This window comes from Ambystoma mexicanum, chromosome 5q (genome assembly GCF_040938575.1).
Source record: "Ambystoma mexicanum isolate Mex_15411 chromosome 5q, UKY_AmexF1_1, whole genome shotgun sequence".
Taxonomy (NCBI): domain Eukaryota; kingdom Metazoa; phylum Chordata; class Amphibia; order Caudata; family Ambystomatidae; genus Ambystoma; species Ambystoma mexicanum.
In genome coordinates, this window is record NC_090933.1 from 1,077,324,477 (window position 1) to 1,077,342,529 (window position 18,053).

At 46.4% G+C, this 18,053-nt stretch overlaps 1 protein-coding gene across 1 annotated transcript in view; it reads right to left on the reverse strand.

Moving 5' to 3' along the window:
* ATAD2 (ATPase family AAA domain containing 2) overlaps positions 1 to 18,053 on the reverse strand; it is a 750,324-nt gene that overhangs the window by 300,309 nt on the left and 431,962 nt on the right. Inside the window, exon 16 of the mRNA XM_069621583.1 lies at positions 12,984 to 13,298. Coding sequence (XP_069477684.1) covers positions 12,984 to 13,298 — 315 coding nt within the window. The remainder of the gene's footprint in view (positions 1 to 12,983; positions 13,299 to 18,053) is intronic.

An 18,053-nucleotide genomic window follows, 5' to 3' on the forward strand; every position in this document is an offset into this window, starting at 1 on the left:
CGAAGTTGTATTGGACCAATCATTTTGCAGTAATTGTTTCACTTTAACATTGAAAATTAGTGTATTCAAGGATACGCCAACAGAACTAAGCAAAGTCTTACAAATTTCCATTTATTTCTTCAGCAATGCCGATTTAGGTATACCTTGTTTGAGCAAATCCGCCAATTCATAATACAAATTATTTTCAGTTTGAGAAATGAAGTTGCGAAATAACAGCAAACATTTCCACTCTAAAATGCTATTAAGTGATTGTAAGCCAAATTCATAGCGGATAGCAACTAAAGGGACGCATTTCGGTAGGAAGAAAATAGTTTCTCTACGGATCTGTGCCTCTAGTTTGTCAATGTCCAATTTACCCATAATGAATGGAATTTCAGTACCATATAACATTTTAGGAATTGTTTTTTGTTTGTAAAATCTTACATATGGAGTATAAGAAAATCCACCAAATTTGCAGTCCACTATACGCATTTGTGTCGTACATACTTTAACTTTGACAAAAAATGGTTTTGCACTTGAGCCATATTTGATTTAGCACTCACAAGAAAACCTAAATATATCATTGAGTTTAACTCCCAATTTGATCTTATTCAAAAACAGGCTATTTAGAGGGACTTTTCTCTTTTCGCTAAAGCACAAGATGTGCGATTTCTGAGGATTTTCTGCTAGACTATTATATGACATAAGTTCCGAAGGCGGTTAACAAATGCTTGAGCCCCACTGGAGTCATGCCAAACAATACAAAATCATCAGCATAGGAGCATCAACACTTTTTTTTTCCTTCTAACTTAGGTTGAATAAATGAGGCCTTCAATAACGATGGTTCAATGTCAGATGTGTACAGGTTATATAAAGTTGGAGCAAAGATGCAGCCTTGTCTGAGGCCATTAGACGTCTTAATTGGCGTGGATAAGAGGCCTTCATTATTTAATCTAATTTGTATGATTGATCCTTCATGTAAATGAATCAGGATATCCAAAAGATCTTGTGGTAGACCCAATACATGCAATTTTTTCCAAAGTATAGAGAGATTCACCAAGTCAAAAGCAAGGGAGAGATCTGGTTTATTTGGCTAGCATGGATTTGCCCCTTTTTTCCATCCCAATTCTTGTAATGGGGAGATCAAAAGTCCCCCTGCCATGGTGCCAATACCTTTCCTAAAGCCAAATTGAGAGGGTGATGGAATCTGGTTTTTGACTGCCCATTGTTCAATTTGTTGCAGAGTAAGACGCGTATATTTTAGAGTCAGAATCCAAAAGGGCAATTGGACGGTAATTTGACGGCAAGGATCTATCCCCCTTCTTATAGATCGGGATTATATAACTCATGTTACATGGGCTAGAAATTATCTTAGTACTGTTTATATCCTGGAAGATGAGAAATAGAGCCTTTGACCACTTGTCAGGATTGCCCTTAAAGAGAGCATTTGAAAGCCTGTTTGGCCCCGCAGCTCTAGAAGAGCTAGCCTTAACGATCCTCTCTCTGGTCGTTTCAATCGAATAATTATATTTCCACTGCGGACCTATACGCAAGTAAGATGATTGCTCTGTCCTCTCGCTACTTGCATACACATTTTTATAATGTCCCACCCATATATGTTCACCAATAGGGTTAAGATTCCGTTCTACTTCGGATTTGGAGGTTCTATTTATTAGTTGCCAGACTTGTCTTACTGAATTTGCTTTCAGAAAGGACAACATTTCCTCGTTATCTACTTGAAACATCTTGCATTTATAGCCTCTAAGCCAATTTCTATGAGTTTGTTTCAGATATTTGGCACCCTCAGTCCGCGAAGATTCAGATATTTTCAATAATTTAAGTTGCCTTAATGATCTACGTAAAAGAGCCTTACTGGCTCGCACAATACAGTCATATTCAGGACGGTGCTTGTTATTAACCTGTTTTTTTCCCCAATTGTTTTTACTGAACTTTCAATCAAGGTTTTGACATACTGGCCAAAAAGCTCATGAGAAAACCTAATTTTCTTTTCTTGAAAGGTAGAATCCTCGTGATTTTTGCAGAATAAGTTATTACACAATTGTACATTTCCCGAATGCCAAATTAGGGAATAGTTTCTTACCTGTAACTCCATTTCTCCAGCATTGGTATCTTTCATGGATTCACATGCTTAGAATATTCCCCGTCGATAGACTGGGAACCCTCGGTAAGCTTATAAAGCCGTTTCCCATAGGAAAATGTTCCACACTTTCGTGTCATTTCTACGTTGTTTTGGGCCGCGCACGCATGCCCCACTAGGACGTAGCGGTATAAATGCCCCGCACCCGCGGCTCCCTTCAGATTTCGACCCCTCCTAAGCAGAATGGGGTGAAACTAAGAATTACATGACGATTGCATTTAGGGGAGGCCGGCGGGCGCATCTGAATCCATGAAAGATACCAATGCTGGAGAAATGGAGTTACAGGTAAGAAACTATTTCCTTCTCCAGCATTGGATCTTTCATGGATTCACATGCTTAGAATAGAATGTACAGCAGTGATCCTGAAAAAAGCAGGTGTGAATGCAACCGGCACCCACCCAATCCTGCGTATAGCGAACCACACTTACATAAGATTCGAATTTAAAGTGTGCCATAGTAACTGCACTGAGCAATATCCATATAAAGCTATAACAGTATAAATACATAAACACATATACATACATACACATATCCATACATATATATGTCCAAATCAGCATAGACCCTTCTTGAAAAAGGGCTTACCTTATGTCGCAAGGCTCGTCTTCCCATTTGTATTTCGTCCGCATGCTGTCGTTCGAGGCAGTAGTGGCGGGCAAATGTGTGAGGCACTGACCATGCTGCCGCCTGGCAAATGTCCGTCAGTGGTACCCCTGCCCACAATGCCGTCGACGACAAAGTCGCCCTGGTTGAATGAGCTCTCGGACGTCTTTGTAGCGGTTTTCCCGCTTTTGAATGACAGAAGGCAATCGTCGACGAGACCCATCGGGCCGGTCCCTGTTTTGAAACTGCCTTCCCTTTTGCCGAAAGGCCATATGCGTTTTGAAACTGCCTTCCCTTTTGCCGAAAGGCCATATGCAACGAAGAGTTGCTGCGTAGATCGAAGTTGTTGAGTTCGATGAAGGTAAAATTTTAGAGCTCTCTTGACATCCGAGGTATATAGGACCTTTTCCGCAGCAGATGAGGGGGTCGCGAAGAAGGTGGGCAGGACAATGGATGAATGCTTATGATAAGTTGTAGGAACTTTTGGGATGAAACGAGGAGTTGACAGAATCACTTTGTGCTTGAAAAAATCTTAGGTACGGAGGGTCTATGACCAACGCTTGTAACTCCGAGATCCGTCTGGCTGATGTGATCGCTATTAGAAAAGCCACTTTCCATGACAATAATTTAATCGACGATGTGGCCATTCGCTCAAAGGGTGGTTTTTTAAACCCTGCCAGCATTATATTCAGGCTCCACGTAGGTGGAAAACATTTAACCGGAGGGAATGTCCGGAACAAACCTCTCATGAAGTGTTTCACTAACCTGTCGCTAAACAAGGGAGAGGACTTCCTTCTTCTTGTGAACCTAGCGATGGCCGCCAGGTGAACCTTTAGTGATGAAAAGGACAATCCGCTTTTTGCTAGGTGTAGCAGATACGGAAGAAGCTGTTCCGGAGTAACCCTCAGAGGTTGCACTCCCGTCTGTCCTTGACACCACGCACAGAATCTTCTCCACTTACACCTGTAGGACTTGTTGGTGGAAGGGGCGCGCGCAGCTTGTAAGATCCTCCGACAGTCCGAGGAAATGTTCAAGGAACCAAATTCTGAAAAGTCAGGAGCCAAGCTGTGAGATTGATACTGTCTGGATTGTGATGCCACACTGTTCCCTCGTCCTGGGCCAGGAGGTTGGGAATCTTCGGGAACGTTATCGGATGATCCGCTGACAGGTGAAGCAGGTCGGAAAACCACGGCTGCCTTGGCCAACACGGTGCTAACAGGATGACTCGGCACCTGTACCTGCGTATCCACTGCAGAGTTCTCCTTATCAGAGGAAACGGAGGGAAGGCGTAGAGGAACTTGTCCGTCCACGGGAAGGAGAACGCTTCCCCCAGCGAAACCTCCTGTGGCCACCTGCTGGCATACATCTCGCACTTCTGGTTCCTCTTCTGGCGATTCATTGGAGGCCGCCCCCATTTCTCGAAGACCTTTGACAATTGACCGGCGTCTATTTCCCACTCGTGAATCTGGTCCATATTTCTGCTGAGCGAGTCCGCCTGTTCGTTCCTTACTCCTGGAAGGTGATGAGCTATGATGGATATATCGTGTTTCAGAGCCCAGTGCCACACCTTCTGAGCCTCGATGGAAAGGGTTCTGGATCGTGTGCCGCCTTGCTTCCTCAAGTAAAACATCGCCGTGGTGTTGTCTGTCAAAACTCTCACAGTGTACCCTCTGATGTGAGGCAGGAACGCCCTCAGGGCACAGCGGACTGCTCTCAGTTCCAGAACGTTGATGTGCAGGAGAGATTCCCTCTGAGACCAACAGCCTTGTGTGCAGAGTGCCCATGTGTGCCCCCCAGCCAGTTAGGGACGCGTCCGTCACTATGGTTAACCGAAACTCCGGCTCCTCCTTTGGATAGATTCTGGACGCTTTTTCACCACTGAAGAGCTAGTAGGAGGTCGTCGACGGTCAGTTTGTCTGACCAGAGGCCTTGAGCCTGCGTCCATCGGTCCGCCAGAAACTGTTGCACTGGCCTCATGAACAGGCGGCAGTTGCCCACCAGAGGAATGCAGGACGCCATAGCGCCCAGGATCGACAGATTTTCTCACCGACAGTCTGGTATTGATTTTCAACTGACCTGCCAATCGACTGAGTTTGGTGATCCTGTCGAGGGATGGCCTCACTAACCCTGACTGGGTCTCGAACTGTGCGCCCAGGAACACCAAGCTTCTTGACTGTGTTAACAAGGATTTCTCGAAGTTTATCGCAAACCCCAGCCGTTGTAAGAGGTTCATGGTGGCCTGTAGACTTCTGTGCGTCGACATAGGGGAGGAACCCCTCACCAACCAGTCGTCGAGATACGGGTATACATGATGGCCTTGCCTTCTCAGCCAGGCTGCCACCGGGGCCAAACATTTCGTGAAAGTTCTGGGAGAAGATTTCAGTCCAAAGGAAAGTACTGTGAACTGGTAGTGAGTCCGCCCTACCACAAACCTTAGGAACTTCTTGTGTCGACGACACACCGGTATGTGGAAGTACGCATCCTGCAGGTCCAGAGACGCCAGAAAATCTCCTTGAACTGACCGGATCACTTCTTGGAGCGCGAGCATCTTGAACTTTATGCTTTTCAACGATTTGTTTAGCTCGTGCAGGTCTAGGATGGGCCGCCACTTTCCGTTTGGCTTTTTCACCACAAAGTATCGTGAATAAACTCCTTGACCCTTTTGTGACGACGGAACCAATTCTATAGCACCTTTTTGTAGCATAAGTGCTACTTCCTGCTGCAACACGCTCAGATGGGATTGAGCTACAAACGGCGGTGGAATGTGCGGAGGGTTTCTTTTGAATTGCAGGGAATGTCCGTATCTTATGGTGTCCAACACCCATTGATCCGTTATTTGCTCCCATTCGTTGATGTAACATGATACTCTGCCACCCAGAACGTTCCGATGCCCGTCATTGCTGGTCCTTGGTCTGCTTATCCCTCGTCGACGAGTAACCGGCTATCTTCTTGGGGGCCTGGTAGTCCCGGCGACGTTTAGCCGCTTGCGAAGCCAGTCTGTATACCTGGGAGGGGTATGCTGGCCTACTGAAGGATCTGTCCCTCGATGCAGAGAATCTGGAATTTCCGATGCTCCCCTGAAGGGACGAAAAGACCGGAAACTCCGACCACTCTGGAGGGCCCCCAAGGAACGCGTCGTGTCCGAGTCCTCTTTCATGCCCTTCAGGGCTTCGTCCACCTTCTCGCCGAAGAGGTCTCCTTCAAAAGGCATGTCCAGTACCTTGTACTGCACCTCCGGTCGGAAGTTGGTACATTTTAGCCATGCCTGCCGTCGGAGAACCACATCGTTGTTCACCTGCTTAAACCCGGACTCCGCGAGGTCCACTGCGATGTTTATGGCATGATTGGAAGCCTCTTCACCTTCCCTGACCAGCAGCATAGCCGCTTTGCAATGTTCATCCGGAAGGTGTTCCAGTATAGGAGCCAGCCGGTGCCACATCTCCCTGTCGTATCTGGCAACTATGGCTAGAGAATTGGCCGCTTTCACTGTGGTAGCACCTACCGACAGCACTTTTTTGCCGAAAGCATCCTGCCGTCTGGCATCACTTTCCGGTGGGGTTGTGCACTTGTGCTGGCCCCGTGCCTTCCTCGCCGCCGCCGATACCACTGAGTCAGGAGTTGGTTGGGAGGAAAGGCACTTGGGAGTAGAGTCCGGAGCCTTACATTTTTTCTCTAGACGACCCTTTATCGCTGGTTCCGATAAAGGGTGGCGCATGGTCTGCAATCCTGCCTTCCACACATGATCCAGGATGGGAACTGAAAACACTGACCTTTTCCTTTTCCCCATGTGGTCGAAAAGAAAAGTCCTTTTTCTCTTCTTCCTGGGCCAGCCCGAATTCTGTACAAGCCCTGGCCATCATGGTGTGAAATGACCCAATATCGTCTGGGGGAGACGGCTGAGCCTGGCTTCTCAGGGTTTCCAATTCTGCTTCGGACTCCCAGGTTGGATCCCTGGAGGGGGAGAGGGAGACAACTGACGAGGCTCTGCTGTCCGAGTCCGAATCCATCAGCTCCCCTTCCTCGCGGCGTGGGGCCGAGAGGTTTGCATCCGGCGGCACTGCCGCGGGGGTTGACTGCAGTGGTCGACTAGACGGGCCCGGGCCGTCGATGACCGACCTAGCCAGAGTTGTTCGAGATAGTCTGTCATCCAGTGTCTTCAGCAACGTTTGAAACGTGGATAACACTTCCAATGACAAAAAGGACTGTGGATTGAGCAGAGGGGTAGAACCCGGAAAGGCCTGGCAACCCCTTGTAACCCTAGGTCTGCAGGGCCAGCTATTCTCACATCCTCGTCTTCCGAGGACACCGACAAGGCCTCTTGCTGCAGAAGTGTCTCCAGCAAAATTGGGTCGTATACCTCTGGACGCCTCTTGCGGGACCTCCGTCGACAAAGCGATAGCCGGCTCCGTCATCGACAACGTCGTCGTCTGCGGTCCAGGAACGGTTGAGGCCAACTACGTCAGCGGCAGAGAAGTAGTCGGCGACTGCCCTACAGTCGACGACGGTGGTGGTGGTCGTGCAGGCCTATGAGGCGTTCCCGCCTTTTCCGAACTCGACCTGCGTTTTTCTGCATCTCGACCCGAGGCCGATCTATGACGATCGCTCGAGGAGGATTTAGATTTTTCTTTTGTCTTTCCTCGTTGAAGATGAGGAGGACTAGGCCTTCTTCGACGAAGAGTCCTTGGAATGGCCTTCCGATGATACTTTCTCCACCGGTCGCGATTTCTTCACCGGGGGTTCCGACGACATTGAGCGGTGCGGGGCCCCTGAAGATTTTGACACTGAGGCCGCGCTGCGCGTGGATCCCACCTCCGAAGGCAGGTATGGCCCGCTCCGTCGTTCAATCAAGCCACAAGTCTTCGACTCCGATCTTTAAGAGTCTTCTGGGAGAAGCCCTTACATATGTCGCACTTGTCTCCCGAATGATGAGGGTGGAGACAGTATATGCAGTCCATATGTCCGTCCCCCTTGTACACCTTCAACCCGCAAATAGCGCACGGGCAGAACAGCACTTTTCCTGACATCAGGAGAAAAACTGCAACAGCACAACCCAACAAAATAGACTACACAAGGTGCTCCCACTACTTTGGAGACGGTTGAAATCTGAAGGGAGCCACGGGGGCGGGGCATTTATACAGCTACTTCCTAGTGGGGCATGCGTGCACAGCCCAAAATGACAGATAGGAAAACGTTCGACACTTGTGTCCTATGGGAAACGGCTTTATAAGCTTACCGAGGGTTCCCAGTCTGTCAACGGGGAATATTCCAAGCATGTGAATCCATGAAAGATCCAATGCTGGAGAAACCTATTATTGCCCATATTCAGAACCAAATCACTGGGCATCTGCTCAGATATCACCTTAGGTCTAGGGATAAGCAAGTTCAGTTCAAGCATCCTATGATCACTCATCTGTGTAGGTCGAACTGTTAAAGTCTCTGCCAAATTAAAAATATACTCAGACAAAAATATAATCAATTGCTGAGGTCCTGCCTCCAATGACCAGGTTATATAAGGTTCCTCTGGTTTGATTATACGATGAACTGATTTGAGGTCCCAAGATTTACACAGTATATTCCAAGCCATTAGATCACATTTTTTATATGTCGTGCTCAAAGATTGTTGATCGGGATGCCCAAAATGCTCACCCATAACATTCATTGGGACAACATATGAGATCCCTTCACTTTCTGTTCCACAGTTCATGTTAGTGTTCAAATCCCCCATCAATGGAGTTTGCAGCCCAACATATTTGAAGAAACACTTCTCCATGATCTCTTCCATCTTTGTGATCCCCTCGTATAGATTGGATTCCTGGCGACCAATAGATATTCCAGATTAGTATATACGAGATACTGTCCACCTTTACCAATGCCCCCAAAACATGGGCAGGGATTGTTAAGATTTCCATCAAGTGAATGTCCACTCCAAACTGCTAAGAGTAAACCCCCCCCCCCTTTCGCCGGCCTAACCGACCCTTAGTGGCCAAAAGGTGGTGACACTCAAATCCATCAAGCTGCGCGTGGGAAGTCATCCATGTTTCCTGAATGCACAGGATATTTATGGTACGCAATAAGGAGCATAGTCCTAAGGAAGAAAACAGGTGTGAATTCCAGGAAAGTATAGAAAATGTGTTATCCGGAACTATATTTGTTGTTTGAGATTTTGTAGCTGGGAAATAGTGTCTCGAAGGCTCAGGGCAAGCCATCTCCAGCTTGAGTCCTGTCCCTTGGAAATGATTCTTTTTTTTGGTTCTGTCCTCCTGTGTGTCCCAATCCCAACAATTCATTATGAATGTATCCCTCTTGCTGTTGCAGCCCATCACCAAAAATCAGTATATCAAAACCCCTCCTCTTATTAAACTGTTATAACTGCTAGGACATTTTGAAATACCAGTTTTGAATGAAAAACATTTCCCACGTGATCAAAGCACTGGGGGTGAATGAAACCCACACTTTTAATGTCAGTCGAAGTCAGGTTTGCCAAAGAGGGAATACCATTGAAGATTTGTAACGCCCTGTTACACGTGCACGTTGCATACCGCAATCGAATGAAGGATACAGTAAGATGCTAGGGAAATCTAAAAGGCACAGTTTCCTCCATGGAACATGTTTGAATTCTGTGTCCAAATATGCCAGGTTTTTTTTGTAGCCAGTAACTCAGGGACACTTGACTTTGCCATGGGAATAACCAATGAGTTCGAGAGGGGAACGTTGGGTATTAGTTTTCCATCCAATTCCTTGTGGATTGGTATTCCCAGAGACAGTGATTCTGGTCACTATTTTTGTAGGCAGGAGATCCATTACTTCTACACAGGTTTTAGCCTGGGAGATCTGTCTCTCCATAAGTATTCTAATTTCCATAAACCCCGTAGAGTGAACTTTTACTACTTGTAATATTGAGGAGAGAAGCCCCCCTCCCCCAATTTCTGAAGTCTGACCAGTTTGCTGGGAGGATGGGAAACAAGGTATATCCTGAAGATGTTGTGACAGATCCTGCAGATCCGCGTCTGCCTTGAAGAAGTGTGGAGGAGTATCCAAACAGGACATCTCCTGTAAAACGGAAATGGCCTTCTTGGGTACAATTCCAAATTTACTAGAGCTAGATGCTTCCTCCTGCAAAACCTGCACATTATCACCCACTGATAGCATAGAGGAGCATGCCATTACCTCAGCGTCCAATAGAAGGGAATCACTAGGCTATGGCGGAGAGGGGGGCAAGGGCAAGTTCATAGCCATCCTTAACGTGTTTTTTACCAGTGTAAAAATCAAAGGGGCATATGTCAGTCTTGTGCCCTGAACTGTAGAGCTTGTGGCCGGGCCTGCAGAGTTAGCCCGGGAATACACATTCAATACTGTTCCGACATCGTGACATCGCTGCGACTACATTTTATTTCGAAACAGTCACCTAATGTGATAACCTCTGATGTATAGACAGCTACTCAGCTGTAAAAGGGTCAAAGGCAATGGACATCTACCCTAAAATGATAAAAATCCAATAGGTCCCACATCCTCCCTGAACAGGGCTGACTATAGCACAATAAGCACAGCCAAGCAACAATCTGCTGCTGAAAATTACTGATCTGAAGTACAAACCACAACTAAGCCGCGCCTCTTCACTCCCGCAATTATGATCGATACAACAGAGTATGCTTCAACTGGCACTAATCTAACCTGCAAACTAAGCCCGGATTTGTACATATGGAAATTGAAGCCTTCATCTCTCAAGACTAGATTGAAAGCGGAGAACAACCATTCAAGACCCAGTGTAACAACGTATGGTTAAAGCACACAAGTTATGTTCCCGTATTACTCACACACAGTGCTGCTCACCGCTAAACTCCAACGTTAATAGCACGGAGACCCATGCTTAAAATGCTAAAGGTATTAATCAGCGGGCTCGGAGCACCCGTCGCACATCCAAACAGCACCACTTGGCGACCACTTGGGTGCCTGTGCGCGCAAGCCCACCGGGGCTATGCAGCGTGGGGACAGGGGGCGGAGCCAACTAGAAAAAACACGCTCTGCAACAAGAAAGAAAAGGGACAAAGAGCTCCCACATGAACTCATGGAAGAAAGGGATGTATTGTTCAGCAAAGAGTCCAATGGACAAAGACATCCGTTATTACTTCTAGTCCTGCTATCCTCATAGCCGTTTCGCCTCTTTCACAACTTGTGCCTTCCTCTCACTGACTGCTGTCCACACGAAAGATATCAGCAGCATGGTAGGGTGTAAGAAGTGTGTGTGCCATCCCAAATGGGTACTTACTGATTTAGAGAAGCCAAGAGTGTATGTGTGTGTTACTGTTATATTGCCCCTTTTGAAGAAGGCTTATTCAAACTGACTGTTAAATGAATAATTGTTTACTCAGGAAACCTTGAGTAAGTGGTTATTTCGATACTTGGTACTGTGAATATCTAACTCCCCTACTGTTCACATTGACCCCTTTTGAGATAAGCCTGGCTGCTCAGCCACACTACCAACCTGTGTAGTACAGACTTATACCAAAGGTTGGGTTCCTATTGCCAGGAGGGAAAGGTTGTTGTAGCACACTTAAAGGGTACTGCTCCAATCCTTGCCTAAAAAGGACTATGCACTAGAAATGGGCAGCAGGTCTTCTGCAGCTCTGGAAACTCACAGGACCTCGAGAGATGGCTAAAGTGTGTCTCGGGATAGGTTGTTCCCACCAGTCAAAGGGCAGGAGTCCTCTTTGGCGTTCCTCTGTCGCACTGAAAACAGGGTCAGGACAGCAGTGGTCGCTTCAGTGTTGCAAAGGGTCTGCATGCATCTCTAGTCGTTGTCTTCTTCGGTTACTTTAGCTTCCAGTGGTCGACTTACTTTTCACACCAGGAGCCTCGCCTTTCACATACAGTTCCAGCACTCTTCTCTGAAATCTCTCTCAGCAATTTACAGAAAGGGACGTTTGGCTGTCCAATCAGGACAGCCTGACCCCAAGTGAGCTGTTTCTATCCAGGTACTCTGGCTATGGACATTGCCTGCTGTAGAAAAATTACACAATAGTTGGTAGAACACATCCATTGCCACCAGCCATAACTAGGAGATGGTCTATGTGACTAAAAAAAGTCACAGGAGCAGAGATGAGGGGAATACTAGGTATCTCTGACACTCCACATAAGGTGGTGTGTGCATGTCTCTCAGACTATAAAGTTTTTGGAGAGATACTAAGTTCTCTCTACTGTAATTACTCTAGGATAAAGAACAGAATCTCAAAGGAGGACCCTAAGGGTCCCCAGCAACACTGCCCATAATGAGCTGTGTCCTTCATTAGTAAATTACAGATTCCTATAAGTGTTATGGAGGAAAATAGACTCCATCGGACAAGTAAACTACAAAGAACAGAGTTCCAAAAGACAAAGCCCACAATAATGAATTAGTGGAAAAAGGCTCCTCTCATTCAGGGTTTCAGAAAAAGGTCCAGAAGTCCAGCAAAAAGTGCTGGGGGTCTCACTAGGAGAGGGGATGAAGCATAAAAATGATAATATTCCCAACTGGACTATATGCACAGATTGTGATTCGAAGCAGATCCACAAGCATCAGAAATAAGGAATACATATATGGGAGTATATACTGTGTGGTGTATTGTGTGTGCTTGAGCAAGACAAACTGCTTTGGTACCATCCCTCTTCTCCCAAGAATAAATCAAGATTGCTTCTCATGTTGAGTGAGTTTGAACAAGCCTGCACGCTCCCTCTGTGCAATCACTAGGTGGCTTCAGAAAAACATGGCTAAATGTCACCTGAAGATTTCTGCAAGACCCATTGGACCCGGTGATGAACAAGTTAAAAAAGGGGCATAATGCAAACACCCTGCTCCACCCCACCTTAGGGGGTGGGGACGTGGAAGAGGTGTGGAAGCTGACCAGGAGTGTGGATGGTAAAATGACCATGTTTAGGCAACAGTAGTGCTTATTTACGTTTCTACAACACAAACCAGTTCAGGCATTTTAAAGTTCAGAAGAACATTTTACATCCTAACACAGGAAGTACTTGAGTAAACAATGTTGCAATGTGAGCTTGCAGTATTGGTCTACGGTTCATGAGAAATACTGGAAGGATTGCAACTTCACAATCTGTCACAACTACATGGTTTAGGACCTGACAAGTTCTACCAAAGTTAGATCTCACATTTGAGAGTAAGAAAGCTGTTTGCATGACCAATTACTCATCATGCCCAACAACCACAGAGTAAATCCAAAACATGTATTTCCTAAATGCACATGAATACCTGATTGCGGCACTTTCTTGATGCCTTGTTCTGCATGTGGAAACACCCGTTGTAATGCGCCCAATATCTGGTCCAATGCATTTTGAAGGAGAGGTTTGATGATTGGAGAAAGTGCTTGCCCTGGTGAAACTACAGCTCTCTGCGAGGCTGGGACGATCTTCTGCATAGCCGTAACAAAATCTTTAGCCGTAATAGTAATAGATGAAATGTCAAGCAGTAATTTGTCACTGGTTGTATAGATCTGTGGATAGCGTCTGCGGAGAGCACAAATAGCAGATTCAGCGCACACAGATTTGATGTCTGCCCCACAGTAACCTAAAAGAAAAACAATCAACATCTATTAAACAGTTCTCGCAAGCCTGACACCAAAACAGTGAGATTATATGTTGCAGTTATCATCCAGGTAGATTATTCATTCTCGTAATGAACCATGCTTTAAGACAAAAGAAAGGACCTATAGTTCATAGAATGAATTAGTTACTTACCTACAATCGGTTCTCCAGCATTGGCATCTTTCATAGATTCACATGCTGTGAATATTCCCCGTCAGGCTGGAAATCTTCGGTAACCGAGCAGTTTAAACTTAAACTGAAAACGTTCAGTCACTTTTGTACTCTATTAGTCATTTTGGGTAATACTGCCCACAGTCAATAGGAATACCTCCCTTAACTCCTCCCCGGTCAGCCCTCTTCCTATTTGGCAAGCACAAGTGAGTTGCAGTTAGAACAAAAAGACGAGCCATGCGGGGTAGATGGGAGGGTCGCATGTGAATCTATGAAAGATACCAATGCTGGAGAACCGGAGTTACAGGGACGTAACTTACTTCTCCAGCATTGGATCTTTCATAGATTCACATGCAGTAAATGGATTATAAAGCAATATTACAACAATACATATGGGAGGAGTTGAGCTCCCAACATAATTTACCAATGGAGACTTACTGAACTTGCAAAAAGGTTCTGCAAAACCGATGGCAGACTCTAGCCTTCTGCACAATCTGTCGACAACTTGGTGAATGTATGCACCAATCTCTAGGTTGCTGCACGGCAGATGTCAGGCAGTGGTATTCCGGAGACGAAAGCAGTGGTTGCAGCCACTGCTCTGGTGGAGTGTGCCCGGGGCCTGCCAGAAGTTGCCTGTTGATGGCAGAATGAGATGCAGGCTGCAATCCATCTTGAAATGGAGGACTTTGAAAGAACCTTACCGGGCCCGAAGGTCCAAACAAAACAAACAGTTGATCTGTTGTTTGGAATGACTTTCTGCGAGCAACTAGTACTTGAATGCGTTCACTACATCCAGCGTGTGCAGAGTCTGCTCCACTGGAGAAATCAGTTTGCCCAAGAACACAGCCAAAAACACCCACTGATTGAGATGGAAAGAGGATGGCACCTTGGGCATAAAGTTCAGGTTAGTATGTAGAGGAGCCTGGTCTTCGTGAAACCTCAAATTAGGTGGTTTCGAGGAAAACACCTGGATTTCAACCACTCGCCTGGCCAAAGTTCTTGCCACCAAGAACGCTGTTTTCCAGGAAAGATGTTTAATGGATGCGTGGTGCATTGACTCGTAAGGCTGTTGTGGAGAATTCTCAGAAATGTGCTAATTCCCTCCATCTTAGAGACCCGCAGCAACTTTGCTGGATTTAGAGGACTTGTTTTTTTACCTGGCGAGAGTGAGACCCTTTTTTCCCCACTCTCTCGTGTATTTTAAATGTGATTTTGAACTCTGTTGCTTTTGGTTGTGTCTGAAACTCCATAGGCATCTTTTACATTGTGTCACACAGCACCTTCAGTGCAGTGGCACAGGGAAGTCTTTCAGATTTCCCAAAGGTTTAAATACCGTCTCTGGGATAAACTACTGTTTCCCAGAGCAGTAAAGTGAAATTGACTTAACTTACATTTGGAACTTTCGAGACCCAGCACACACTATTTTACAATAGGGTGCTGGAGGGGTTACCTAGTATCCCTTTTGTTTAGCGTCTCATGTAAAAAAAAAAAATATGTTACCCTTTCCTCACTGAATGGTTGGTGGCAGTGGTTTCGTTTTAACTACCATGGTGTACATTTACTGCGGGCTGCATTCACAGCTGCAGTAAAGCACCCAAGGGGGTCATTTCTGTCAAAATGGCCTGGTATTTTTTCCCCCATTTCTTTGTGTAAAGGTCCTTCTTGAGATTTACTCTGCGTGCCAAACCAGGTTCGGTCGCATTGTTACCTTTGCCAGGATTCACGAGTGAAGCCTGCCTCTGGATCCAGGGTGTCTGGGGTAGGCAGGAAGTGAGGTAGATGCCCGAAACACCCTGTGCTTAGTATCCTAGGAGACCCAAATGCACTCTGTGGCGATTGGCCGGCTGATTGGCCGGCTGACTGTCCGGCAAGGACAGCCACCCTGCTAGGTGACTGACAACTAGGCTAGAATGAATGGGAGAGAACTGAATAAAAGGCGAGGCTATTGGCTTGGAAGGCAGAGTCAACCACTGGACGAAGGAAGCAAAGAAGAACTTAAGAGGATGCCTGTTGCCACTCTTGGACTATTGATTTTCCCAGTGAAGCCCTGCTGCTGTGCTCAAACTCCAAATTCGTATCGACAGACAAGCCCCTGTTAGGACTACTTTTCCCCTTGAGTTTGTGTGACCAATCAACTCCAACGTAAGCCACCTGGACATCCATATTGGAGCTGGTTGAATTTTCCACAGAGTTGCTGCTGGAAACCATATAGCCAGGGAGAGGAACACCAGATTGTGTGCATCGCTTTTAAGCTGGCCTAGAGCTCCAATAAGATCCTCCGGACTACCAGGAAGCAGGACTGCCTGAGCCTGAGCACCCTCAACAGGGTGCAGGACCCCAAAAGCAAGGAAAGAAATTTCGACAGCCAGGAACCGCTATTTGCGGTAGATACGAGGAGCTGAAACACTGAACAGCCACTGATTTGAAGATTGCCGGTTAGGAGCGTTGACTGTCCCATTGTAGATCAGGAGTCCCAAGAAGTTCTCCCTCTTGTCCTCACGACTGAGGACCAGGAACAGTGAGGTCTGCAGAGAAACTCGGTAGAGTTGTATAGCAGTCAGACTTATAAGAGGAAGCTGTGAGCTGTAGGTAAGTATACTGAACCCAGTTAGTACAGAAGTCCAAAGAGGGAGTCTCGCACTTATATCTAATTATTTTAAGACATTCCGTGTGTAAGAGTGAGTGTCGGAAGCAGCCATTAGTGTTTTCAGTGATTGCCTAGCAGCGTCAGTTTGACGCTCCATGTGACATGACTAGGTTCTCTCCTCTAGCACAGTGTAGCTGCTGCCCACGGAAGCCGTTTGCCGCTTGCTGCTCAAAAGCCGCCTATTACTCGTTACGAGCCACTGCGGGGACAGCAGACCAGAGACCACAGAATTGAAGGCTGCTTACAGGCTGGAAAGCGGGGGGCGGGCGTGCAACTCCAGAGCTGTGAGCCGCGATCAGCAAGAAAAATGGTAAGCGGCAGGAGATTAAGCGGTAAGCAAGTACACTGGGTAATACCTTTCCGAGCACGAACGGAAATGTGCTGCAGCACTCTTTTGCAAACACGCTGACTGCAGATCGTAGTCCAGAGAGTTGACTGGTCAGGGGCAAAGCACTGAACGTGTATAAACAAAATGTGCTTCACGGCATCTATTCTGTGTTTAATAGTGCTTTGGTAAGTTTAGGGCACTCAACAACGGCCGCTTTGGTATTGGATGCGTTTGTGGAGGCTTGTTGGGGTATGTCTATTTTTGTACTTGGCTGGGTTTTGTGCCCTGTTGTGGAGGTGCTTAAAGCTCTGGTTTTGGAGTGAGGAGCTGTGGGGACTGCAGGTTTTGAACCTTTGACCCACGAGAATCATTCAAATTAGAACATGTACCTCTAGGGGAGTTCTGTCAAAGACGTATAATCTACGTAGTGCACCTCAAGAGGAGGATTCTATTGTCCTAGCCCCAGAAAGGGCGCTGGAATTACCTCTGACAAATAAAGGGGTGGCGAAGAGTACTTTTAAACGCTATAAATCTGGGGGGTGGGGGAATTATTCCCCCCAAGGCATTTCCCCGGCTGATTTGCAATTACCTACCTGCTCAGGATTTACAGGGCTGCAAGGTGATGTTAACACTGCTGTGGGATCTCCACCCCTTAGTCGCCCAATTCGAGATTTACATGTGGTGAACTTGAACTATACCCTACTACGTCATCAATGAAAAACACCATTGGAACTATGTTTCCAAGAAGCAAAATAGTTTATTTGTATTTGTTTATTATTTGTATCACGCACCAAACGCTGAGGTATCTGGGTGCTTGAGAAACTTATAGGCAATGTACAAAGGTGCAGGCATAATTCAAACATTAAAGATAACGATGAAGGACCCTGGTTACAGGTGGGTCGGTGCTCAAGAAAGGAAGCAGAGTCAAATACGAATATGAAGAACACAAGATGAGTTAATTCTTAAATACAGTTTTCAATACACAATGGTACGTATGCAGGGTAGCGGTCTACTGAGGAAGAGACTTGCTGCTCAGCCAATTCTTTATATTGGCTTTGAAGGTGAGGAATGAGGGTTCCTGTCCGAAAGGGATGGGAATGGAATTCCATCGTTAGGCAGTCTGCACTGGGAGGCTGGCTCCTCCAGCTCTTTTTAGCTTGTATCTTTGTACTATCAGATTATGTGAGTGAGCTGATCAATTAACAGGAACTGGGCTCTGCAGTGATGCCTTAGCCAGGCCCATTCAGGAAGGGGACTTGTCAGAAAAGGACTTCAATGGGAAAGAGCCTCTCGATGCAGAATTGTTAGAAATTCCAAGTCGTGACTTTATCGAATCCTCGTTTGAACTGAATGCAGTACCTACAACTGGGGAAAAAGAAGTAGTCTCCCAGAACCCTTCGGTCCAATCCCCGGAAAAAATAATAAACTCAGAAACGACATTCAGGCCCACGTCCTTGAGCAAATCAAACGAACTGTTGCCTCACACAATAAAGGCTCAATTTTGTCTCGACCTCATTGGTTAAGGTCTTTGAAAACCTTAAACTTGAAGTGCAGCAGCAATCTGGAACACTATTGGAAATCACAAAAGATCT